General features: G+C 40.3%; 1 protein-coding gene across 1 annotated transcript; it reads left to right on the forward strand.

Annotated features, from left to right (window-relative positions):
- Nucleotides 1-1,284: 1,284 nt before the first annotated feature.
- On the forward strand, nt 1,285-17,705 carry fbxo7 (F-box protein 7). The gene is made up of 8 exons (XM_061715227.1): nt 1,285-1,424; nt 4,669-4,894; nt 8,340-8,763; nt 9,922-10,005; nt 10,092-10,184; nt 13,681-13,927; nt 13,972-13,990; nt 17,166-17,705. The coding sequence occupies exons 1-8, from the start codon at nt 1,303-1,305 to the stop codon at nt 17,490-17,492; spliced, it is 1,542 nt and encodes a 513-aa protein (XP_061571211.1). The 5' UTR covers nt 1,285-1,302; the 3' UTR covers nt 17,493-17,705.
- Nucleotides 17,706-27,544: the final 9,839 nt, after the last annotated feature.

Here is a 27,544-nt window from a genome sequence, read left to right on the forward strand (position 1 = left end):
CCGCGTTTATCGGGTTATTATATCAATATAAGTGTCGTTTTACTGATTTATTGTGTTTAATTCTCTTTTCAGGGGCCCTGGATGAGGATAAGTTTAAAACTGTAGTGAAATAATCGGTTCAAATAAAAGCAGCGACTGTTGGAGAGTTGGACACGCCCCCTCCGTGACGTCACACGTGTTTTGTTTTTATTTTTTTTAATTTTATTTAATTCTATTTTTGGACGTCACACGTTTTTGTTTTTTTATTGTTTTTTTTTTTTACCTCACACGTGTTTTTTTTGTTTTTTTATTTTATTTAAAAAAAATTGTTTTGACGTCACACATGTTTTTATTTTTTATTTTATTTAATATTTTTTTTGGACGTCACACGTTTTTGTTTTTTTAACATCACACGTGTTTTTTTTGTTTTTTAATTATATTTAAAAAGCTTTTTTGATGTCGCGCGTGTTTTTATTTTATTATTTTTTTGGATGTCACAAGTTTTTTTTAATATTTTATCTAATTATTTTTTTGGACGTCACACGTTTTTTTTTTACGTCACACGTTTTTTTTTGTTTTTTTTTATTTGAAAAGCATTTTTTTTGACATTGCGCGTGTTTTTATTTTCTATTTTATTAAATTATTATTATTATTTTTTTTTTTACCTCAAGTGATTTGTTTTTTTATATATATTTTTTATTTTTTTATTTTTTTATTTATTTATTTATTTTTGGACGTCACACATGTTTTTTTATTTTTCATCATGTGAGTGTTTCTGCTCCACTAACTAACTAACCCACTAACTAACCAACTAACCAGCCCGGGTTAGGAGACGTTAACTAGCCGTCGTCATGGTGACGCAGCACTTTAAACCGACGACGGGAAACAAAAATCATTGGGATCATCAGTTATTATCAGAGTTGTTTTTAAGCTCCTGTAAGGTTTATAATCGCGTTTATCAGGTTATTATATAAATATAAGTGTTGTTTTACTGATTTATTGTGTTTAATTCTCTTTTCAGGGGCCCTGGATGAGGATAAGTTTAAAAAAAAGCAGCGACTGTTGGAGAGTTGGACACGCCCCCTCCGTGACGTCACACGTGTTTTGTTTTTATTTTATTTAATTATTCTTTTGGACGTCACACTTTTTTTTTTTTTTTTTTGACCTCACGTGTTCTTTTTTGTTTTTTTTGACGTCACGTTTTTTTTTTGTTTTTTTTTTACCTCACGTGTTTTTTTTTTTGTTATTTTATTTTGTAATTTTTTTGGACGTCAAACGTATTATTTTTTTTTGTTTTGACGTCACACGTCGGTTCCCGCCGGCATGAAGCTGCGGGTTCGGATCCGGCGGCAGACCAGCCGCGTGGAGTTGCTAGGAGACGAGCCCGGCGTGACGGAGCTGCGTGACGTCATCAGAGGAATGCTGACGTCATCACATGGACTCAGGTAGCCCCGCCCCCCGGAACCGTAGCTCCGCCCCAGAACCGTAGCCCCGCCCCCCAGACCAGGAACCAGACCCTCATCCTCTTCTTAATAATAATAATAATAATAATAATAATAATACATTTTATCTGTAAAGCACTTTTCATAAAATAATCTCAAAGTGCTACAGAAACCAGCAAACAAAATAAATAGTGGTCGGACTCGATTAAAAAAATTAATCTAATTAATTAGAGCAGGGGTGTCAAATGTGCGGCCCGTGGGCAACATGCGGCCCGAGAGAGATTTTCATGCGTCCCACAAGAAGTTTCCAACGCAAAAAATGTTAATTTACTAAAAAGGAAGGCATAACTGACCTAATAAACTTGATTCTGATTCTGATAAATAATTGTGATGAATCGCAGCATATCCGATAATATATTTCTTCTACAAATCCATCGTTATTCCACAAAGAGAGCAGTTTGACATTTTTTTGTTTTCTAGAATGTATTTGCCGATTTTATTTCTTTGTAGACGGTCGTTTATTTTTATTAACTGACTACTATTATATATTTTCGTAGGAAAAATATCACTGCTAAAAAATATGATAGAAGATATTTATTTGGAGAATTTCAGTTTTGAATACGAGGATAGTGACAAAGTAAAACAGTTAAAAAAGAAGTGCTGACTTTTTCGGCACACTGGCGTAAATATCCGCACCAATTTTTTAAAATAATTACACTTAATTGTACTGGAAAAATCTCTAAATCACAAAGAAACATTCTCGGATGTAATAAGAAAGATTTTGCTTTTAATTAAATTTCCTATAAAAAAGCAAAATATAAAAAAACATACTTATTTCTGTTTATCTTTGTAAAATGATATTAAAAGTATCTTACATAATTTGAAAAAAAATTAGAAATTTCAAGAAAAGATCCTGAAGAAATATGTTTTACATAATTAGAGTGTAAACAAAGTGCATATTTCTTTTAAAATTAACTAAACTGATATTGGATTAGATAACAATGGTAAAAAAAAAAAGAATTAGAAAAAAAAATTTCGCACGGTTTTTGTTATTTTGAAAGTGCGGCCCACAAGAAAAAAATTGGTCAAATCCGTCCCGCCAAGCAAAATGAGTTTGACACCCCTGAATTAGAGGCTTTGTAATTAATTAATCGCAATTAATCGCATATCAATATATAATATAGCAGTTCATAAGTTGGATCAGCCGACGCTAGGGGGGCGGACCGGAAGTTAAACTACCGGCAGAAAAACTAACTTAGCCGCTACAACTTTGAAAAGATCACCATTCTGATGTTTCCTGTTTCCATCTGTTCTTTTAATTATTTCTATTTCTTAAATAAATGGTCTCTGCTCTTGACCAGCGTTTACTGCTGCTGCATCTTGAAACTTTGTTTGGAAAACCAGCCCAGTGGAATATAAGATCATGGAGACAGACGGGGAGGGAACGAGCAGCAATTTGATTACATTTGGATAAAAGCAAACAACTGTGCTTTTATCCAGGTTTCCACTGGGTAGTTTTTTTAAAACTAAAGTTTCCGCCCACCGAACCAGCAACGACTTCCCAGCGGTTTACTTTCCATCGCTGTTTCTCGTGTTGAGTTCTGTGCGTCAGTATTAGTATTATTATTACGGGGAACTTATACCGGGAACTCGTGCAACGAGAAACGTTCCGCACTGTTTGGAGTGCAAAAGTAAATTGTGTTATTTTTTTTTGTCGCATTATTTTTCTGTAGTTAATTAATCGTAATTAACGCGATAAAGTCCCAGCCCTAAAAGTAAAGTAAATGTATTAACGTTTAGCCCCTTGAGATGAATCATCGGGTTTTCAAGGGCGTAAAAAACAACATAAAACTTACAACACAATACAAAACGGTTACATACATAATAAATAACATATAAGGCTCTCACACACAAACCTGCACAAGTAAACACTGCATATAACACAGTAATAACAACAGCAACAACAATATTAATGATAGTCATTATCATCATTATTATACAATATATGAAGAAATAGATACATTACAGGACTGTCTCAGAAAATTAGAATATTGTTATTTTCTGTAATGCAATTAAAAAAACAAAAATGTCATACATTCTGGATTCATTACAAATCAACTGAAATATTTCAAGCCTTTTATTATTTTAATATTGCTGATTATGGCTTACAGTTTAAGTTTAAGATTCCCAGAATATTCAAATTTTTTGAGATAGGATATTGGAGTTTTCTTAAACTGTAAACCATGATCAGCAATATTAAAATAATAAAAGGCTTGCAATATTTCAGTTGATTTGTAATGAATCCAGAATGTATGACATTTTTGTTTTTTTTAATTGCATTACAGAAAATAAAGAACTTTATCACAATATTCTAATTTTCTGAGACAGTCCGGTATATATAAAATAAATAAATACAAATAAAATGAGAAGGAAACACCACTAGAAGCAACTACATGGTTTATTGATATTGGAGAATAGTGAGTTTTTAGATGTAATGAATTAAGTTCTCTTATATTGATGGGTAGGTTGTTCCGATACATCACAACCTTTACAGTAGTCGATAGTGATGCACCAAATGTTCGGTAACCGTAATTGTTCGGCCGAAAATAGCAAAAAAACACTTTCGGTGTTTGGTGGAATAAGCCGAATAAACCGAACATTAATAAAGGCATGTTTAGATGACACAAAAGAAGTGGATAAAACAAAATAAAGAAAAAGAAAATCAATCCCTTTCCCATATTAATACTTGTATGGAAAAGAGATTGATTTTCTTTTTCTTTATTTAGTTTTATCCACTTCTTTTGCACTTTCTTTACAATGCATTTTTTGTTTTTGTTTTAAGGCCTATGTTACAATTTTTCAGCAGTCAGTTATAGGCCTAATGTAAACAAAAATGATTTTGCTAATTTATTTTTTAAGTTATTGTGCTTTGTTATTATAATGTCTGCTGGAATATTTAAAAATTCTGGGAAATTAAAAAATGTTCAGTTGTTCATGAAAAAATATTAGAAAAAATATTTCTACCTTGTAATTTTGTAAAAGATTTTTTTCTTTTTAAAGCATGTCTAATGCAAAGCACATTTATTTGATTTATGCAATGGTGAAAAAATTGGCAAAATAAATGGAAAAACTGCGAAAAACCATGTTCGGTATGTTATTCGGCCAAGTGTTTATTATTATTTTCGGTTTCGGCCACAAATTTTAATTTCCGTGCATCACTAGTAGTGGATCTTCTTCTCCTTCCCAGTCCCGACTCCGAGTTCTGCTTGTCTCTGAACGGGTCTTCCGACCTGGACTCGGGTCAGACTCTGGCGTCCTGCGGCGTCGTCTCCGGAGACCTGATCTGCGTGCTGCTAACGCCGGGGGACGAGGAGGCCGCCGCTGCGGCCGCACCCGCGCCCGTCACCGCCGCCTCAGACCCGACCCCCAGGTCCACCAACCCGACCCCCAGGTCCACCAGCACCACCGGCCAGGTGAGTTCAGAGGACAGGTACTGGCTCCGCCCACCTCAGATGGATGTGGACGGTTGGTCGGAACTAGTGATGCACCGATTGTTCGGTTACCGAAATTGTTCGGCCGAAAATGGCAAAAAAACATTTTCGGTGTTCGGTGGAATAAGTGGAAAAAAACCGAACAATTAATAACGTTGTTGTAAAATAAGGAAATAGACTGGCCGCTCCGTAAAGGTTGCACCACAAACATAAATCGTTGGCCAACCAAAAAGTAACCACATAAGAATTTTACCAACATTCACCAGGAGGTGGAACCAAAACAACAGAATGCTGGAAATTAAAACATGTTCAGTTTTTTATGTTCAATAAATATTTTCTACCTTGTAATTTTGTAAAAGATTTTTTTCTTTGAAAAGCCTAAATCAAATTTATTTGATTTATGCAATGGTGAAAAAAGTTGAAATGTTAAGAAAAAATGTCAACATTTTGTGAAAAAAAGTCGTAATGTCGAGAAAAAAAGTCAAAATGTCGAGAAAAAAAGTCAAAATGTCGAGAAAAAAGTTCAAATGTCGAGAAAAAAGTCAAAATTTTGTGAAAAAATTTCAAAATTTTGTGAAAAAAGTCAAAAACTAACCCCATAAGACATAACATAATGCTGGGAATTAAAACATGTTCAGTTTTTTATGTTCAATTAATATTTTCTACCTTGTAATTTTGTAAAAGATTTTTTTCTTTGAAAAGCCTAAATCAAATTTATTTGATTTATAAATCAAATTTATTTGATTTATAAATCAAATTTATTTGATTTATAAATCAAATTTATTTGATTTATAAATCTAATTTATTTGATTTATAAATCAAATTTATTTGATTCATGCAATGGTGAAAAATTGGCAAAATAAATGAAAAACTGCTGAAGAACCATGTTCGGTATTCGGCCAAGTGTTTATTATTATTTTCCGTTTCGGTTTCGGCCACAAATCATTTCGGTGCATCACTAGTTGGAACGGACCCACCTGACATCCAGGTCTTTAGTTTATTTATTTAGTTTATTTATTTAGCAATATAAGACAAATATGAACAAAAAATGAAAAACAATGAAATAACATGCAAGGAAAGGAAGAAGCCTGGTGGCTTATATAGAATCCTTTCCATATATGAATAAAAAACAAAACAAAGCTACACAAGGGGGAGTAAAAAAAACCAAAAAAACACAAGAAAATGTAACTCAGATCAAATAATGAACATTAAACAAACAGAACCAATCAGAACCGCATGTTAGTACAGTTAACAGCACGAGACTACCATATTTTCTGCATCTTTAAGGTGCATCGTATTATAAGGCGCACCTTCAATAAATGGCCTATTTTAAAACCCTCTGCATATACAGGACTTATTATTACGTATAAGGCAAACGGAATATATGGTAAAATACCGACTAGAGTTAGCATCTACCTGATGGAGCTGCGCTACTGGAAATGCTACAAAATGCTACAGGAAATTAAAAAAAAAAAACAAGAAAAGTACTGTAAGTCAAACTTTATTAACAAAATAAAAACCAGCGTTCTGAAAACCTTGTTCACTCCCAAAACAAACACCGAGGGGAACTTTTCCACTTCATTCCCGAATCCCTCAGAACCTTCTTCTTCCGTCGCTGCCGTTGTCTTTAACGTCTGTGAGGATTCCTTATGGTTTTAGCACCGTTATTTCAGAGACTACATTACCCACAATCCCCCTGACTACAGTAACACAAATTAAAGTAATGATCACTTATAAGGCCCACTGCTGGTTTATGAGAAAATGAAAGGATTTAGGTGCGCCTTATAGTGCGGAAAATACGGTACATATTTAAATAAGAAGGACGGGTTCTCTTATGACTGTTTGGATCCGACTCTGAACGTCAGAATCTTTGGTTCAGAATCTCTGTAGACCTGCAGACATGCAGCCAGGGGTGAAAGTAGATTAAAGTTCTTGCTGGTACTACGACCTTCATCTCTTCTTCTCCTCCCACCTCCAGCTTCTTCATCCCTGAACACGCATTAGATTTTTTAACGCCTATACGGTGTAGAAATTAGAAACACAACACTGTGTAGGCCTATAGCAAATGATTGATTTAAATGGTGTAAATAAAGGCCAGTCCGGACCAAGGATTGTCACAGAAAATGTAAATGTTGACAAAACTTTCAAAATCATAATTTGTTTTGTTTCAAATTAGAATAAATGTCTTTGTCTCTGTCTTTGAATTTGCCGAACATTGGGCACATAAATGAAAAAAGAGGAAAAGATGAGTAAAATGTCTCAAAATGTCTCTTACAATGTGTGCATTGAAATGGAAAATAACTTCTTAAGCATTTTTTTCATCAAAGCAAAACCCTTAAAACAAAAAAAAAAAAAAACGTTACTTCAACATTTTTGACGCTTTTTTCTTTTTTTCCTGAAAGGAAGAATGAAAACCAATCACAAATATCATATTTGTGATATTTGGTGTGTAATTATTTATGTGTCAGCCAACCACAAAAATCTCTGGAATTTTGGTGGAATCATTTATTTTTTGTCCTTGCCCGTCGGTGCAAATTACATAAATAAAGGTTTGGTGGTTTGGTCGTGAAAAAATAAAAAGTAACGTTACGTGAACAATAAATCAAACGCTGTCTTCCATGCAGTGTGTGTGTTTAGGAGGTAAAGACTGGAATGTGCTATTCACAAAGCACAAATAGTGGGGTTTTACTAATATTTATATCGTAGGGCTGTGCGATTAATCGATTTTAAATCTAAATCGGATTTATTAATCAAGACGATGTTAAAAAAAGGAAAATCGGAAAATGGATTTTCCTTTTTTGCAGCTGGCTGCATGCGTCTAGTCATCTTTGTTTGGTCAAGAAAATTGTAAATGTTGTCACTTTACTAAACTCAAGGAGGATTTACAGAATCTTCCAATTGCACTTCATTCCCAATAGGGAAATTTGTTTGCTATTTTTCTTTAAAAATAAAGATAAAATATTTGAAACAATTTATTCCATTGTCTTTTATAGTCTAAATCGAAATCTAAAATCGGGTTTTCAGAGAAAAAAATCGGGATTTTATTTTTGTCCAAAATCACCCAGCCCTATTATATCGTACAAATATTTTCAAAATTACGAAAAAACAGTTTGGGACCCAGTTAGATTATATCGCTATGTTCGTCTCTCCTCGCTCAGTCAGTCAAAACAGGTTGAGCTGAGTCATGGCTGAGCGGTAGCGTCGCCGTCTTTGGTGTGAGAGGTCGAGGGTTCGATCCCCGCTGTATGTGAAGATTATTGTCAGCAATTTGTGTTTTTTTTCCCGGTACTGCGTACCGGCACAGAATCTTTTGGCGGTACGGAGTACCGGATCGTACCGGCTTACTTTCACCCCTGCATGCAGCCCAGTCCTGTTGGATCTGTCGTGGTCCCGTCTTTATCCTGACCCCCCTGTTTTGGTCCGGCAGGCGTCCAGCGCCCCCCAGCCCTGCAGACCTGCAGACCCCCAGCCCTGCAGACCTGCAGACCCCCAGCCCTGCAGACCTGCAGACCCCCAGCCCAGCGGTCCCCTCCAGCCCTGCAGGACCCCGGTCTGGGAGCCCCTGCTCTGCAGCGAGGCGGAGAACGGCCAGGCGCCGCTGTCCCTGGACCTGCTGTACCACGACGCCGCGCCCGCTAGCCCCAACGACGCCGTGGTGGTGGCGATGCACCTGCTGATGCTGGAGACCGGCTTCACCTGCCGGGACCACGGGGACCCGCGGCCCGGAGAGATGCCGGCCGGCTGGCGCTCCGCCGCCGGCCTCTACCGCCTGCAGTACCTGCACCCGCTGACCCAGGCCACGCCCACCACGCTGGTGGGCGTGGCCATGGGCGCCCTGCTGGTCGTCAACGGTAGGTACCCCTGACCCCTGACTACGGCTGGGCGATATATCCAGATTTTAATATATATCGTTATATTTTCAAACGCGATATGGTACGAGACAATATCGTTTATGTCGATACTTTTTTTTTTTTATGATTTTGATATAGCTTATTTTGTGATAAATTGACTTGAATGTTTTATTTGAGATTTGCACAAATGTTTTGTTATTTGCACAACTGTCAACCTCAGTGGAAAAGTCTGCCTGTTACTGTCTACATCAGGGGTGTCAAACATGCGGCCCGAGAGAGATTTTCATGCGGCCCCGCGAGAAGTTTCCAACACAAAAAAACGAAATATTAATTTACTAAAAAGGAAGGCATAAATAATTGCCATGAATCGCAGAATATCCGATAATATATTTCTTCTACAAATCCATCGTTATTCCACAAATAGAGCAGTTTGACATATTTTTATTTTTCTAGAATGCATTTGCTGATTTTATTTCTTTGTAGACGGTTGTTTATTTTTATTAACTGACTACTATTATATATTTTCGCAGGACAAATATCACTGCTAAAAAAGATGATAGAAGATATTTATTCTGAGAATTTCAGTTTTGAATACGAGGATAGTGACAAAGTTAAACGGGTAAAAGAAGTTCTGACTTTTTCGGCACACTGGCTTAAATATCCGCGCCAATTTTTAAAAATAAATACACTTAATTGTACTGGAAAAATGTATTTTAATTTAATTGTTATGCAGGAAAGGGATATTTGTTTTATTTTATTCAAGAAGCATTTTTATTCTATATATGCAGGCAGTTTATTTTTATTTCATTTGTTTTATACATGTTGATATTGTGCAGACCTCTGTTAATAAAGGAACCTGTGTGACATTTGGCACGAGGTTTTGTATTAAAACTGACTGTTTTTTTAAATGAAGCTAACAGAGATGCTAACAGAGATGCTAACAGAGATGCTAACAGAGATGCTATGCTATAATGCTTTGGGGGAAACCCCAATTATGGCACAGAAAAAATATCGATACATATCGAGTATCAACATTCAGCTAGAAAATATCCAGATATGACTTTTGGTCCATATCACCCAGCCCTAGCCCCGACCCCTGACCCCTGACCCCGGCAGGGGCCGGACCCGGAACTAAAAACCTCTGCCGTGTTTCTGCAGCGACGATGAAGGTGACGGACGCCATCGACACGGTGCTCAAGCTGCAGCTCAGCGCTAGCAGCTACGCGACGGGGGAGTGGCCAGGTAGGAGGGGGCGTGGCCAGGTAGGAATGGGCGTGGTCAGGTAGGAATGGGCGTGGCCACCAGCGCTAACCGTCTCTGTCCTGCAGGAAGTGCAGCCGCCGTCTACCGGGACCTGAAGAAACTGTCCCGGGTCTTCAAGGACCAGCTAGCGTACCCGCTAATCGCCGCCGCCCGCGAAGGTAAACACGCCTCCGCCGCTAGGTGCTAGCCGCCGGCATTCAGGTACCGCTGGACCCGGACTAACCGGACTAACCGGACTAACCGGTAGGGCTGGGGATCGATTAAAATGTCAAGAATCGATTCGATTCCGATTCTTAAGATTCAGAATTGATTATCAAGATTTGATTCAATCCGATTCCGATATTGATTTGGGTTTGTGTTATTAAAACAGTTTTTTCAGCTGTTGCATGAATGATATGACTGTAGTTCTGCAACATATTAATACTAGTATTATATTGAGTAGGCCCTCCAGAAAAACGCGATTACGCGATCGCAGAATTCATTGCATAATCAGCCAAATGGCGCAGATTACGCGGGGATAGATTTATTCCTAAAAGGGCGCATATTTCCCGCAATAATTGCATATGTCCGCGCTAAATATGCGATTATGCGGGGTTTATGCGGGGATTATGCGGGGCTCGCTTGATTTCACAATAGCCGCACATTTTCGCATAAAGTTTGGAAAAGGGTTGTGTGTTGTGAGTGACATCTCGGGACGCCCGGTCGCGACGTGCGGGACCCGCCCGGGGACCTCCGCATCCCTCGCAGAAGCCGCCACCTCCCCAAACAGCAGCTCTCACCCGCGGGGGTGAGAGGAAAAAGAGAGTGCCGTCTCCGCCGAGCCCCCAGCTTGCGCGGAGGGCGCGGCTGCCGGTGGACTCAGGATCCGCGCTGACCGCGTACCACTGCGCACGCTGCGCACGTTCCCATCCACTTGGGGACCTTGGCGGCGGACGCGTGGGGTGACGACGCTCTGGCTCGTCCCCTCACCGCGCCGGTGCGCCCGGCAATCACCCGAGCACCGAGCCGCGGGCTGGAGGGAGAGAGGCGGCCGGCCCCCGGGCCGCCACCAACCCCCCCCCCCCCCCCCCCACCTGCGCTCTCCTTTTTTTTTTCGTCCCGCATATTCCGCATATTCCGCAACTTCCAGCATATTCCGCAATTTCACCGCATAAAAGCACATAAAAAACCCGCACATTTAATCGCATAATCAATGCTTTTAGCCCGCATAATCAATGATTTTAGCCCGCAGAATCAAGGATTTTTGCCCGCGTTTTTCTGGAGGGTCTAATTGAGATTCAACAGCAAGTATTGCAGCTAATGATGCTGTAAGGACCAATCAGCTCCCAGAATGCTGAGAGAACTGTATATAGAAATATAATAATATATATATATATATATATATATATATATATATATATATATATATATATAACTAGAACTGCTTTCAGAAACATCGTGCAGAATTACCAATCAGATCCAGGGAGGAAACAGAGACGGATGAAATCAGTTTTAGTTTTTCACACATTCCGTTTTTATTTGTTCCATTTTCGGTCTATTTTGGTTTTTAAATTTTTGAGCATTTGGTTTTTAGCATTTTTTGCAAATGTAACCCCAAGACAGTATATAAAGTAATGAAATATAGACAATTTATGCAATTATAACCTAACACTTTAATGTTTTCATACCTTTAAACATATTTAAAGGCAAAAACATGAAACCAGTTATTCTCGTGTCCAACAAAACATTCCTTTTTTGGGGATAAACAAAAAAATAACCAAAAGTTGTAATGTAATGATGAAAAAAAAATACATAAATAAATAAAAGAGAAGAAAAAAAAATCGATCTTTAGACATATGAATCGATTTTTAGGAATTAATATGAGAATCGATTTAGAATTGGGAAATCGATTTTTTCAACACAGGCGGACTAACTAACCGTGTTTACAGCCATGTCTCTGCCGTAGGGATGGGCGGTATGGACTAAAAAATGTATCCCCATAATTTCTGGCATTTATCCAATAACGATAAAAATTACGATAAAAAAAATACCAATTCAACTCCACCTTTGTAATTATAAATCTATCTCCACATTCAGTCTTTGGAGCCAAATCACTGCTCTAAAAGATACTAAATACTAAACTACACCAATTATTACACCACTCTGGTGGAGACCTCAGCAGTGCTGTTATATATAATAATTAGGGGTGTAACAATATATCGTGCCACGAAATTTCGCGATACAAAAACGTCACAATACGTGTCGTGGAGGTGACAACCTGTATCGCGATATTGGATTATTAATATTAATCTATTGTGTTGACTAGAAACGCGCATCCGACCGCGACCGCGTGGACCAAAATCTTCCTCCGCTCAGAAGAAACTAGTCCCGTTTTGCGGTCCTGTTTTGAGCTCTGGAGCTTTACTTATTTACGTCTGGTGTAGAGTTAAACCTTATTAAATTAAACCCTTTTCGGGTCGTGAGTAGGATAAACACGGGGAAACTTCTGCTGAGTTCCAGTGTACTTTAATGTCCCTCAACAGAGTAGGATTTTAGAACATCAACACAGCACCTAGTGCCGTACTGTGGCGTATCACTCCGCCCAATCTAAAACAGACTAATCACTACAGATAAACTGACTAATGTCATTATAGTCCCTGATTTACAGAATATAAAGAATATATTTATAAAATAATGAACCCTGAATTACCAAAATAACCTTAACAAAAATAAATCTCTTACACTTATAAGATGAGCATGAATCAATCTTTTTTATGATGTAAAATTGTATGTATTTATTTACTTTTATTTATTTATTCAATTTTATTGTGTTAAATTTCTGGAAAAGAAAAAAGTCAAATCATACATGAGAGAAACTATTCAGTTTGTGTCCAAATATTTGTACTTGTATGAAACTGAAGATCATAATGCAAACCTGACATTTACTTTTAGTTCAGTTTGTGGAAAATGGTTGGCCTGGCTTTCTCTTTAAAACTTAAACAGTTATAAAGCATTACAAACTGGAACAATAGAGCAAACGCACAGTATTGTTTTGTATTTTGTGTCTTTCAAATAAAATACATTTTTTCCAGTCATATGTTCCTCATTCAAGGTTGTTAAAAAAACACTGCTATAATATCGTATTGTTATCGTTATCGTGACCTTAATATCGTGTATCGTACCGTATCGTGAGATTAGTGTATCGTTACACCCCTAATAATAATATAATATACAATGTAAAATATATAATAAATTACTTGTATTGCCGTCCTTTGCACTCACTGTTTTTCTGCAGACTCTGCACATATAGATGATGTTTGCTCCTCGTCTCTTTTTAAATCCAAACCAGTTCCAGATAACGGAGCTGGAGCCTCGTTTAACGACGAGCTCCTCGCTCTCAGATCCGCCTTCCGCCATGTTTGTTAAAGCTGATTTATGGTTCTGCATTAAATCCACGCAGAGCCGACGGCGTAGGTTACGCGGGGACACGCACCGTACGGCGTAGGCTCTGCATGGATTTAACGCAGAACCATAAATCAGTTTTACACAAAAACGTCATCAAGGGGAATTTATCGTTTTTACCGCGAGATACAAATTCTTACCGTGGGGAATTTTTTTGACGGTTTATCGTGAACAGTAAAATATCGGCCATTCCTAACCTAACCGTCTCTGCAGCCATGTCTCTGCCGGTGGCCTTCGGCCTGCCCGTCCTCCCCCCGGAGCTCCTCCTCCGAGTCCTGCGTCTGCTGGACGTCCGGTCCATGGTCCGTCTGTCCGCCGTCAGCCGACACTTCAACGCCGCCGCCAACGACTCCTCGCTGTGGAGACACCTGTTCCTCAACGAGTTCCCAGGTGAGACGGCCGACCGACCCGGGTCTGTCCCGAGTCTGTCCCTCCGAGTCTCTCTGGAGAACCTAAAAATGCTTCAACCTGTTTTCCTCCAGATAATGGCCACGGCCGACCAAGAGACACCGACTGGAAAGAGGTGAGGAACCTGCCGACCGATGGGGACGGGGGAAGACGGCGGGGACGGGAGTTTAACTGTCGTCCAGTCTGATGTTGTCGAGTTACAGCTGATAGATGACGTAACAGAACTGCATATTAACGGTTTCAGTGTTTCAGTAGGACAGAGAGCGTCCGATGCCACGCAGTGCGACGCGATAGTCGGTTATGACACGGTGTTACCCACAAGGCAGCGGGGCAGTGGTCGGTCAGTGCCAGGGCGTGTCCACAAGGGGCCACTGCAGCCCCGAGATCCCCCATCCATATTTGCCTGGAGTCGCGAGACATCCAGTTAGCGTGTTTGGCCCCGAGGCCCGACAGGAATCCTGGTGATGGAGAGGCCGTGTACCGGCAGGAGAAGACTTGCACCTAACGCAGCTTCCCCGTTCACCACTAAAGCCCGAGTTATGGTTCCGCGTTAAACCTACACCGTAGGTTAGCGGCTACGCGGGAGTCTCTCCGTAGCCTATGCTGTAGCCTGCTAGCACCTCCCAAAAACTGGAACTACGACCAAACGCAGACCGAGAGGCTGTGATTGGTTCGCTTGGTAGCAACGCATTTCTGGTTCCGGTTCGTGAAACAGTAGTGAACTTTCAGCGCTCTTTTCTTCGTGTGTGTGTGATTTATTTTTATTTTTTTTGGGTTGTTTTGTTTTTTTGCACATTAGTTGTCCTTATCTCTTTGTGACCGGAAAAGCCAGAAGCTAAACAAAGTATCAACTAGCGCTCTGGGGGGTTTTGCACCGCGGTGAAATGTAGTGAAGGTCGGAAGGTTCATGACGGCGTCACGGCAACGTGGTCGCGGCAACGTGGTCGCGGCTACGTGGTCGCGGCAACGTGGTCGCGGCTACGTGGTCGCGGCAACGGCGTCACGGCAACGGCGTCGCGGCAACAACAGCGTCGCGGCAACAACGGCGTCACGGCAACGGCGTCGCAGCAACAACAGCGTCGCGGCAACAACGGCGTCGCGGCAACAACGGCGTCGCGGCAACAACGGCGTCGCGGCAACAACGGCGTCGCGGCAACAACAGCGTCGCGGCAACAACGGCGTCGCGGCAACAACGGCGTCGCGGCAACAACGGCGTCACGGCAACAACGGCGTCGCAGCAACCAGGGCTCCAGAGTGCGACCTATTAGGTCGCATATGCGACCTAATTTATTAAGGTGCGAGTTAAAATTTAATGAAGTCGCTCCGGTGCTACTTGCAAGAGGACTAGTGAAAAAAAACAAAACATTTTTTTTTTTTCCACTCGGCTGTGTTAGTGCATTATTGGAGTGGTTGATAATACAATCTTAATTTCTGGCTCATTCCTGCGAGTCCTATTTATCCTGTCTCTCTGTCTGCCTGTCTGACTGCACCGGGTACGGTCTGCGCACGGTGCACAGCAGTGCACGCGCGCGTACACGCAGCGCGCTCAAAAGGGTAAACAAAGCGCACTATGAAGCGGTCTATAGTCGATTATTTTAAGAAGAAAACAAACGAGGCTGGTGGTGGTGGAGGAGGAGAAGGGTTAGCAGAAGGAGCGACAAGAATCATGGATTCTCGGGAACCCCTTTGCCTAGTTAAGCCTTAATTATGGTTCCGCGTTAAATCGACGCAGAGCCTACTCCGTAGGGTACGCGGAGACGCGCACGTACGGCGTAGGATCTGCGTTGGTCTGACGCGGAACCATAAATCAGCCTTTACCTCTCACTGCTGCTAACTGCACCGACACACGCGACTTTAAACAAAAAAAAAGTCAAGTCAAGATGTCTCCAGAGGCTCCAGACACCCCACCTCGTCCTAAAGAGGAAACAGAGGTCTCTCTGAGGTGTGTAAGACAGAATGCTGCAGGAACCTCCACAAACGTAATATAACATCCCAGAGGAGCCAGGCTCCTGTTGCACAGTTCTTACCTGAAACATCCCCTGAGCTTGATATGGTGTGATACGGGACATATATTATGCTCTTATTTATTGGTCATAATATACAGGTGAAGGTCGGAAAATTAGAAGATATTGCTAAACTTAATTCGTTTCAGTAAATTCAACTTAAGGTGAAACAAATATATTATTTCCCACTACATGCAAAGTGAGATATTTCAAGCCTTTATTTGTTATAATTTTGATGATTATGGCCCACAGCTTATGAAAACCCCAAATAAAAAATCTCAAAAAATTTGAATATTTTATGAAATCAATAAAGAATTAAATAATCAAAATTATAACAAATAGTTCAGTGGAGCTCCTCATCACTGAACTTTGAGCAGACCTGTTCGGAGTTCCACACCACAGTTCTGAAAGACAAGGAGCTGCTTGTCTTTTGTCGTTTTGTCATTTAATTTAGGTTTAACTGTTTAACTGCCCAATGCAGGCAGACTTTGTTTAATTTACGATGACCATGCTCAGGTTCAGACTGTCTGTACAGTCATGAAAGTTCAATGCTATTACAGCATTTAGTTTTTTCATATAAAATATATACATTTCTATGCATTTTAGACGTTTTGGGGATGTCCCTTTTTTTTAGTGCTCGCGAAAATCGCTGAAATCGGGACGTTCCTTATTTCTATTTCTGAAAGGTGGCAACCCTAGTGGGGAGAAGAAGAAGAAAGTACAGCTTTCAACAACAATGGCTGGCACAGTTCCCGTGGTTAAGATACGAGGGACTGGCCATGGTGTGTGTCCACTGTAGAGCATGTGGCCCGTCAGTTGCAGGAAGGAATGTAACTAATGTTAATTGAGGGAACCTTATTGTAGTGTTTCTAAATATGTTATGTGCAATGAAAAATATGGTGCTACCTAATTTGTTTTGGTGCTACTAAATGAAAAGCTAGGTGGCACCAGTGCTACCTGTGAAAAAGTTAGTCTGGAGCCCTGGCAGCAACAATGGCGTCGCAGCAACAATGGCGTCGCAGCAACAACGGCGTCGCAGCAACAATGGCGTCGCAGCAACAATGGCGTCGCGGCAACAACGGCGTCGCGGCAACGGCGTCGCGGCAACGGTGATGTCACGGCAACAGCGTCACGGCATCGCAACGGCGTCGCGGCAACGGTGATGTCACGGCAACAGCGTCACGGCATCGCAACGGTGTCGCGGCAACGGCGTCGCGGCAACAACGGTGTCGCGGCAAGAACCTTAAATCAGGCTTAACCTCTAACGTGTTCATCATTTGCTTCCAGCTTTATAAGAAGTCGTTCAAGATCCGCTCCATCCACCGCGCCCAGCTGCACCGCCACCTCCCGCCGTGTCTCCCCCGGGACATCTACGGCCCCCTGAGACCCATACCGTCCCCCCTGATCCCCCCCCTGGTCCCCGGGATCATCGGGGGGGAGTACGACCAGAGGCCCCGCCTCCCCCAGGGCCTGCTGCCCCTCCCCCGCTACGACCCCATCGGCCCCGGCATGGACCGGATCGGACCGGATCGACCCCCCCTCCGAGGACCGGACCGGCCCCTCCGCGGACCGGTGGGAGGACGACCGGCCAACATCCGCCGAGGCTTCATCTGATCCAGAACTGGTGGCTGTCATGTGACTGGGGGGCGTGGCCTATCAGGCTGCCATGTGACTGGGGGGCGTGGCCTATCAGGCTGTCATGTGACTGGGGGGCGTGGCCTATCAGGCTGCCATGTGACTGGGGGGCGTGGCCTATCAGGCTGTCATGTGACTGAAGTTGTATGTCTGACAGAATATGTTCCTCTTTCCTTTTTGTTGCTATAAAGCTTTGCAAAACAAACAAACTCCTCGTTTTGCTTTAGACGGAGACGTTCTCATAATAATCATCAATTCAATTCAATTGAATTTTATTTATATAGCGTCTAATACAACATAGTTGTCTCCAGACGCTTTCCAGAGATCCAGCTCGGTACAGTTCTGAAACAGGTCCACAGGTGTTCGTGGGAGAGGGGAGGGTTAGTGGGGGCAGAGTCCCTTGTTTACATTCCACCAGGGAGATTGTGACCAGAGCGATCGGCCCAAAACCGCCCTGTCAAGGTCAGATTATAGAATCAACAATTATATTGCAAAAACAGGCAGACTCAGTAATTTTCCGTCTGCCTTTAGTCTCTGGTTCATCAATAGCGAATCCAATCAGACAAATTTGTGATCAATTCCCGCCAAGCCGAGCTTCCAACTTCTCCAAAGTCTTCTCCATCTTACCAATGAGCTCAAAGACGCCGCCAGCCTGAGATTCTGTTCAAGAATCACATCCAGCTTACGGCTTTGCTCCCCCAACGTTAAAGTCTGAGTGTTGATCACCTTGCTTGATCCTTCAGCAACGTCAGGCAGCTCTGAAAGAGCCAAAACAGCTGTCGACGACTTACGCGTTTGTCGGTAGACCAGGAATCCCCCTCCTCCTATCAAGAGAGATCCTGCTATCATAAATCCAATTATGAAGCATCTTCAACGTCCTCGACAGACAGGATCTTGAGACACAACGGTTTCCAGTATTTGTAGGAATCCATTGTGTATCCAGCAAAAAATGTCCCATCCCTAGCAGCGGGATGACCGGGGGTGGGGACCGCAGGCAGGTGGAAGCAGCAGCAGGATGACCGGGGGTGGGGACCGCAGGCAGGTGGAAGCAGCAGCGGGATGACCGGGGGTGGGGACCGCAGGCCAGCAGCAGCTCCTGAAGCTCCGGCCCAATCAGCAAGTCCCAGGTTGGGGTTCAGGGTCGGGGAAAGGTTGAGAAGGGGCAGGGCCAGGGAGAGGAGTCTTGAGGGACGAACCTACTCCCCCGCCTGACCGGGCCGTTACCCTGACCGGGCCGTTACCCTGACCGGACCGTTACCCTGACCGGGCCGTTACTCTGACCCTCTCACTCCCACGCTGCAGGATCCGGTGTTGTGCATTCAGAGATGCTCTTCGCCACCGGCAGAATATGCTGCACCATGTACAAAACAGAAAGAAAAGAAAAGGGGGGGCCGGCACAAGAAACTACAGGAGCGATTGACAAAAATGATAGCTATGAGATATTTATAATAGATAAAAATGTAAATGGAGAAGAGAGGAAGGGAAGAGGAGAGGAGAAGAAGGGTGAGAGGCACCGCCCAGTGGATCATGTCGGTGCCCCCTGCAGCATAAGCCTATAGCAGCATATCTACCACCAAGCTATATTTTTGTGTGTTTTTTTTCGTACGTTTTTTCGTACATTTTTTTGTACGTTTTTTTGTACATTTTTTCGTGCATTTTTTCGTACGTTTTTTCGTGTGTTTTTTCGTACGTTTTTTCGTGCATTTTTTCGTACGTTTTTTCGTGCATTTTTTCGTACGTTTTTTCATGCGTTTTTTTCGTACGTTTTTTTCGTACGTTTTTTCGTGCATTTTTTCGTACATTTTTTCGTACGTTTTTTTTCGTACGTTTTTTTCGTACGTTTTTTTTCGTACGGTTTCTTTCGTACGTTTTTTCGTACGTTTTTTGTACGTTTTTTCGTACGATTTTTTTCCGTACGTTTTTTCGTACGTTTTTCGTTATTTTTTTTCGTACGTTTTTTTGTACGTTTTTTTCGTACGTTTTTTTTCGTACGTTTTTTTCGTATGTTTTTTTTCGTACGGTTTCTTTCGTACGTTTTTTCGTACGTTTTTTGTACGTTTTTTCGTACGTTTTTTCGTACGTTCTTTGTACGTTTTTTCGTAAATTTTTTCGTACATTTTTTTCGTACGTTTTTTCGTACGTTTTTTCGTGCGTTTTTTGTAAATTTTTTCGTACATTTTTTCGTACGTTTTTTCGTACATTTTTTTGTACGTTTTTTCGTACGTTTTGGATCATGTCGGTCCCCCTGCAGCATAGGCCTATAGCAGCATATCTACCACCAAGCTATATTTGAGACTAACTATTATAGTCTTGTTCTATAGCTGCAACTATGACTACTGACTCTAACACACTAGAGTTTACACTACCTAGAGATTTACCAACACCAGCTAGAGGTTTACTAAACACTAACTATAGGCTTTACTAAGGCCCAATCCCAATACTCCCCCTACTTTCTTTCACTAGCCCTAAAAAAGAAGGGACAGATTTTAGGGCCCTTGTAATCTTCCCAGGTTTCTGTCCCAATACTCCCACTACTCCTACTTTCAGCACCACCCCTAAAATCAGGAAGCTGAGAGCCAAAAGCTGTTTTAATTTCAGCTGTAGCGCTGTTAATATACCACTTTATTAAGTTTTAATATTTTTTCAGGCATAAAAGTAACCGTTAAGATCCCCAACGTGGGCTCAGTTTATCCAAATAACGCCTTTATTCTGGCGTGATCTTCGCGAACAACGGGCACACGAGTGATTATGTACATTCACTGAGTGAATATATAAAGTATAAATATATATTTCTCGCTAGAAATGTAATCAAAACGCATTTTTATGCAGAAACTAACTCAAAATATTGATTTTATTCACTAAAAAATAAGAAATGTCCGCCATGTTTTTTTTTTGGATTGAGTCCGCAAATGACGACGAAAAGCATTCTGGGAAGTTTTTTGTCCCTAGATCAGCTAGTGAGCATCGGAAATCCCTCGCTCCGTAGGGACAGATTCAGCCACTACACTACTTTTCTTCACTCCCCCTAGGTGGAAAGAGGAATTGGGAACCACTACCCTCACGGGAACGCGCAAAATTTAGGGGTAGGGATGAAAACGAGGGGTAGTGGCAGTATTGGGACAGGGCCCAAACAGGAAGGTTTTAAGTTTAGTTTTAAAGGTGGAGGTGGTGTCAGCCTCCTTAACCCAGATTGGAAGTTGGTTCCATAGTAATGGCGCCTGATAGCAGAACGCCCGCCCTCCAAATCTACATTTAGATACTCTAGGAACTACGAGTAAACCTGCACTCTTGAGAGCGGAGAGCTCTGCCAGGAACATAAGGCACTATCGGGTCTTGTAAATACTGCAGAGCTAAGCCGTTTTGGGCTTTATATGCAAGTAATACAATTTTAAATTGGATTCTGAATATCCCTCTATCTCTCTATCCCTCTATCTCTCTAACCCTCCATCCCTCTAACCCTCTATCTCTCTATCTCTCTATCTCTCTATCTCTCTATCTCTCTATCCCTCCATCCTCCCAAACCTCTAACGTGTTCATCGTTTTCTTGCAGTATTATAAGGATGGGTTGACGTTCCGCCTCCAGCGAATGTCCCTGCTGAGCAACGTCGACCTGGCGCCGTCTGACCCGCGGCATTTCTTCTGCCGCATCCTGAGCCCCCCGTACCACCCATACCCGCCCCGGGGGGGGGACCAGAGACCCCCCCTGGCGCCGGGCCACCCGTACCACCTGTTCCACCCGTACCCGCCCCGGGGGGGGGACCAGAGACCCCCCCTGGCGCCGAGCCACCCGTACCACCTGTTCCACCCGTACCCGCCCCGGGGGGGGGACCAGAGACCCCCCCTGGCGCCGGGCCACCCGTACCACCTGTTCCACCCGTACCACCCATACCCGCCCCGGGGGGGGGACCAGAGACCCCCCCTGGCGCCGGGCCACCCGTACCACCTGTTCCACCCATACCCGCCCCGGGGGGGGGACCAGAGACCCCCCCTGGCGCCGGGCCACCCGTACCACCTGTACCACCCGTACCACCCGTACCCGCCCCGGGGGGGGGACCAGAGACCCCCCCTGGCGCCGGGCCACCCGTACCACCTATTCCACCCGTACCAGCTCCGGGAGGTTCCGGGATCATCGGGGGGGAGTACGACCAGAGGCCCCGCCTCCCAGGACCGGTGGGAGGACGACCGGCCAACGTCCGCCAAGGCTTCATCTGATCCAGGACTGGTCATGTGACTGGGGGCGTGGCCTATCAGCTAGTCATGTGACTGGGGGCGTGGCCTACCCAACTGTCATTGCACTGAAGTTGTATGTCTGACAGAATATGTTCCTCTTTCCTTTTTGTTGCTATAAAGCTTTGCAAAACAAACAAACTCCTCGTTTTCCTTTAGATGGAGACGTTCTCATAATAATCATCAATTCAATTCAATTCAATTTTATTTATATAGCGTCTAATACAACATCGTTGTCTCCAGACGCTTTCCAGAGATCCAGAACATGAACATAAACCCCCGAGCAATTATTACATAAACAATGGCAGATAAAAACTCCCATAGTGGGAGAAAAGCCTGACCGGGCCGTTACCCTGCCCCTCTCACTCCCACGCTGCAGGATCCGGTGTTGTGCATTCAGGGATGCTCTTCTCCACCGGCAGAGGATGCTGCACCATGTACAAAACAGAAAAAAAAAGAAAAGAAAAAGGGGGGCAGCACAAGAAACTACAGGAGCGATGGACAAAAATGATGGTTATGAGATACTTATAATAAATAAAAATGGAAATGTATTTATTTAATTTAATTTAATTAATTTTTTATTTTTTTTAACCTCCTCCACATCCTTTTATTTTATTTTATTTTGTTTGTTTTTTTTAACCTCCTCCACGTCCTTTTATTTTATTGTATTTTATATTATTGTATTTTATTTATTTATTCATTCATTTTAACCTCCTCCACATCCTTTTATTTAATTTAATTTAATTTTTTTTTTTTAATTTTTAAACTCCTCCACATCATTTTATTTTATTTTATTTTTTTAACCTCCTCCACGTCCTTTTATTTTATTTTATTGTATTTTATATTATTTTATTTTATTTATTTATTCATTCATTTTAACCTCCTCCACATCCTTTTATTTAATTTAATTTAATTATTTTTTTAATTTTTTAAACTCCTCCACATCCGTAACAGGCGCTCGTGAGACCATGACGTCACCTTTTGTCTCAGAGACAGTCAGGAATTAGGGAACAAAGATTCTTCTGAAGATGCTGGGCTTTTTGAATCGTGCAAAATATTTTTTGTACTGAATTATTTCGTTTAGAATAAAGATTGGATTAATTTTCAAAAAGCGACATTTATGAATATGAAATTTAGCCAATATAATTAAATTATTAATTCCAAAGTTTATTTTTTTTGTCCTCCACTTGTAAACCAACTTTAATGCTTTCAAATGTAAGAATAGGAATGGTTTGATCGTTATATTATCCAGTATTAAAGCTTCATAAAGGTCCTGTTTAGAAACAAGAGAATAAAAGATGCTCTAAGGTTTCCATGTCTGCGTTACAAAAAGTACAAATATTCAAATCTAAATTAAACCTTTTATGTAAAAAATCATTACATGGATAAACCTCATTCATTATTTTAAAATTAACTTCTTTAGCCTTAGGAAGTGGAAAGGAGAGGTAACTGGTTCTTAATTAAAAAACTAATAGTATAATGTTGAAATATCACGTATATGATTGTCCTCGTCCACGTCCTTTTATTTAATTTAATTAAACTTTTTTAACCTCCTCCACGTCCTTTTATTCAATTTTATTTTATTTTTAACCTCCTCCACATCCTTTTATTTCATTTAATTTAATTGTATTTTTTTGTTATTTTTAACCCTTCTCCACATCCTTTTATTTTTATTTTTTTTTTTAACCTCCACATCCTTTTATTTAATTTAATTTTTTTAACCTCCTCCACGTCCTTTTATTTAATTTAATTTAATTTATTTTGTATTTTTTTAACCTCCTCCACATCCTTTTATTTTATTTTATTTGTTTAACCTCCTCCACATCATTTTATTTAATTTAATTTATTTATTTTCTTAACCTCCTCCACGTCCTTTTGTTTTATTTTATTTTTTTTTAATTTTTTTAACCTCCTCCACATCCTTTAATTTTATTTTATTTTATTTATATTTTATTTTTTTAACCTCCTCCACATCCTTTTATTTAATTTTATTTAATTTAATTTATTTTTTATTTTTTAACCTCCTCCACATCCTTTTATTTAATTTTATTTAATTTTATTTATTTTTTATTTTTTATCCTCCTCCACATCCTTTTATAAATTTAATTTAATTATATTATTTTATTTTTTTAACCTCCTCCACATCCTTTTATTTAATTTAATTTAATTTATATTATTTTATTTTATTTTTTTAACCTCCTCCACATCCTTTTATTTAATTTAATTTAATTATATTATTTTATTTTATTTGTTTAACCTCCTCCACATCCTTTTATTTAATTTAATTTAATTTATATTATTTTATTTTATTTTTTTAACCTCCTCCACATCCGTAACAGGCGCTCGTGAGACCATGACGTCACCTTTTGTCTCGGAGACAAAAGGGTTCGCTCGTTTCGGGACGCCGATGCCCCGCCGGCGGCGCAGGGGCGGAGCTGCTGGTGTCGCGGAGGATTCTGACACCGTCAGGAACTCGGACCGGCGGCGAAGTCCCGCGAGATTCTGCGGGATCCTCCGGTTCCACCTCTTTTATCCGTGAACCTGTTACTTTAATACGGCTGTTTTAACGGAAAAAGTAGCTGTTTATCGGGAATAATAAACCTTAAAGCGTCGCTTCTGTTACTTTATTGTTTAAGAGATTATTCCATTAAAAAGGTGAGTGTCGATGACGTCATTTTTTCTTTTTTTTTTATTGAAATTATCTTTATATACAAACAACAAGGCATCAAACTTTATCAAAATGCTTCAACGAACAGAAGGAAAAGAAAAGAAATAAAATGAAAAAGAAAATAATGAAAGGGGTTAAAGGGCTTAGCCAATAAATTAGTTTTATAAAATGTATATAGCACAATTCAAGGTAATTCAAAATGCTTTACATCAACATTAAAAGCGGCAAGACACAAAACAGTAAATAGAAAATAAAATGATAAGAAAATAGGTAAAATAATAGAAAGCAGCAGTTGTTATAAAGTAATATCCAGCAGGTTCATCTCATTTTTAGATTATTCTTATAATGGCAAAAATTACGTTTGTATTCGGTCAAAACGTACAAAGATTGGGTCAAATACAGGATTACTAAAGTAATCTGTGCCGATATTCAACAATTATGTTCAAAAGTTTATTATTGCATTTGTTTTTGTCATGAGTTTGAGGGTTTTTAGAAAAATGAAGGAATTCGTTCTGGAAAACACAAAAATCGAGGTTTTACTTTCATTTACTTGGGTTTGTGGATGTGAAATTTAACCAGAATTATGATATTTTTCATCAGAAAGTCGTCATTGGTTATTGTTGTCCATTTAAAGTCCAAAAATAAGAGCTTTTGGTTAGAAATCCTGCAGATAAAAACCTTTGGGTGAAGCCAGTCATGTTTATCCAGACAAAGATTATTAGAATATAAGAATTCAAACAATAAATGATCAGGTTTCACATTCATCACAAAATATAGTTATTAGTTTCAATACGAAAACACTGAATGGTTTTACACCGTTTAAGGTTTTAAAATGTTCTTTTGCTTTGGGAGTCATTGGAAATGTGAAGTATTTTGTTCGTGGACGTGGAATAAACGTAATAATGTTTCCGTCGTCAGTTTTTCGCTGTAGTTCGACCAACTGAAATAAATAACTAATTTAAAAATGTTAAGCCTGTTAAGCTCCTCTCGCGAGAGTTCGGCTCAGCCCCGTTTCTGTGACGTCACCGCCGTGTTTACTTTGGGTGCGTTTAATTTATGAGCCGCTGCGTCCCGGTTCATTTCAGCAGGGAAACTCCTGAAAACCTGATCAATTACTTCCTTCATTGATGATTTATTAATGGTTAAAATGTTACTTTATTAACGGTTAAAATTTTACTTTATTAATGTTTACATTTTTACTTTATTAATGTTTAAAATGTTACTTTATTAATGGTTAAAATGTTACTTTATTAATGTTTAAAATGTTAATTAATGTGACCAGAGATAAAAAGATGAAGCTTCCACTCAGCCAAGATCCTGCCAAAGATCTGAAAAATGTAAATAATCTCTTTGATTTGATTTGATTTTGTACATGTAAAAACAACAATTAAAGAGAAGAGAAGAAAACAAAACAAAGTATTTCATACTTTAACACTTAATATCTTAATTTACATGTGCAAAAAGGAGTAGGAAGAAGTGTAAACTTATTCATTAATCATTTAGTAACACGTATTTATAATAACTAACTATACTATAATTATATTATATAGTTTATTATTTTATAAATTCATTTTAAAAGGTTACATTTTTATTTTTATTGTTATTTTGGTTATTTATTCATGAATTGTGTTCAGGCAGACGTGGGCCTCCGGTTTTTACTGTAGTTTCTATCAGTTATTTGCAATATCTATTAATCAATGTTGCTTTGAATTGTTGTCTTGTGTGCTACATGCAGTATTTTTTAAAATATTGTGAGTGTTTTTGTTTCTGCAGGGTGTAAAACATTTTGGTTTTGGTTGGAATTTGATCTAATTACACTTTAATATAATGTTTTAAGTTTATTATCTTCTAAATGTATTTTAAAAGGTTACATTTGTATTGTTATGTTGGTTATTTACTTATGAATTGTGTTCAGGCAGACGTGGGCCTCCGGTTTTTACTGTAGTCTCTATCAGTAATCTGTATTAACACTTTAATCTAACTTTTTAAATTTATATATATAGTTTCTATCAGTTATTTGAAATATTTATTAATCAATATTGGTTTTAATTGTTGTTTTGTGTGCTACATGCAGTATTTTATTTTTTTTATTGAAGGAAATGGATCTAGTTACACTTAAATATAACTTTTTAAGTTTATTCTTTTCTAAATTCATTGTAAAAGGTTAAATTTGTATTTTTATTGTTGGTTATTTATTCACGAATTGTGTTCAGGCAGATGCGGGACCCCGGTTTTTACTGTAGTCTCTATCAGTGTAAAACATTTTGGTTGGAAATTGATCTAATTACACTTTAATATAATTTTTATTTAATTATTTTCCTAAATTCTTTTTAAAAGGTAACATTTTTATTTTTATTGATATTTTGGTTATTTCTTCCTGAATTGTGTTCAGGCGGCCTCGGGGGCAGCCCCGGTTCCGGTCCCGGCTCCGTGACGGGTGACGGAATCCCCCGCAACACCGGAGCTCCGCCGCGCATGCGCCGTGCTGCGCTACTGTCTCTTTAAGTCCCGTGTTGTTCCAGGAAGTGCAGGGTGTTTCCAGCTGATCCTCCGCAGCGGGACCGGCTCTCCCTGCGCGCTCAGGCCGGGCCAGAGCGCTCCTTCCCCGGCCACCTGCAGCGCGAGGCCCCGCTGACCGGCCCGGAGAACCGGAGCCGGACCAGACCCGGACCAGGACCCGGACCCGGACCCGGACTCATGGGCCAGGTGTTCTGCCAATCCTTGCTACCTGCCGAGAAATGCTACTTTGTGGTTCTGCGCATGCGCACGGTGGATTTTCAAAGTTTGATTCATTTCTTGTGTAAAAAAAAATGTAATATGAGATGTTGAGTATTTGATCGTTAAAAATACACGACCCATGACATGAATTGCATTACACTTTTTGAACATTATACGATAAAGAGGAAAAAAAAGAATAATTCTATCGCTTTATTTGATATTCATTCAGTCATTGGCCTTTATTTAACCAGGCAGGTCATTAATAACATTCTTTATTTACATTTAGGGAGTAAAGGAAGTGGTTTAGGGAGTAAAACGCAGTAAAGGAAGTGGTTTAGGGAGTAAAACACAGTAAAGGAAGTGGTTTAGGAAGTAAAACAGTAAAGGAAGTGGTTTAGGGAGTAAAACGCAGTAAAGG

The sequence above is a fragment of the Cololabis saira genome, chromosome 23 (assembly GCF_033807715.1).
Source record: "Cololabis saira isolate AMF1-May2022 chromosome 23, fColSai1.1, whole genome shotgun sequence".
Classification (NCBI taxonomy): Eukaryota; Metazoa; Chordata; class Actinopteri; order Beloniformes; family Belonidae; genus Cololabis; species Cololabis saira.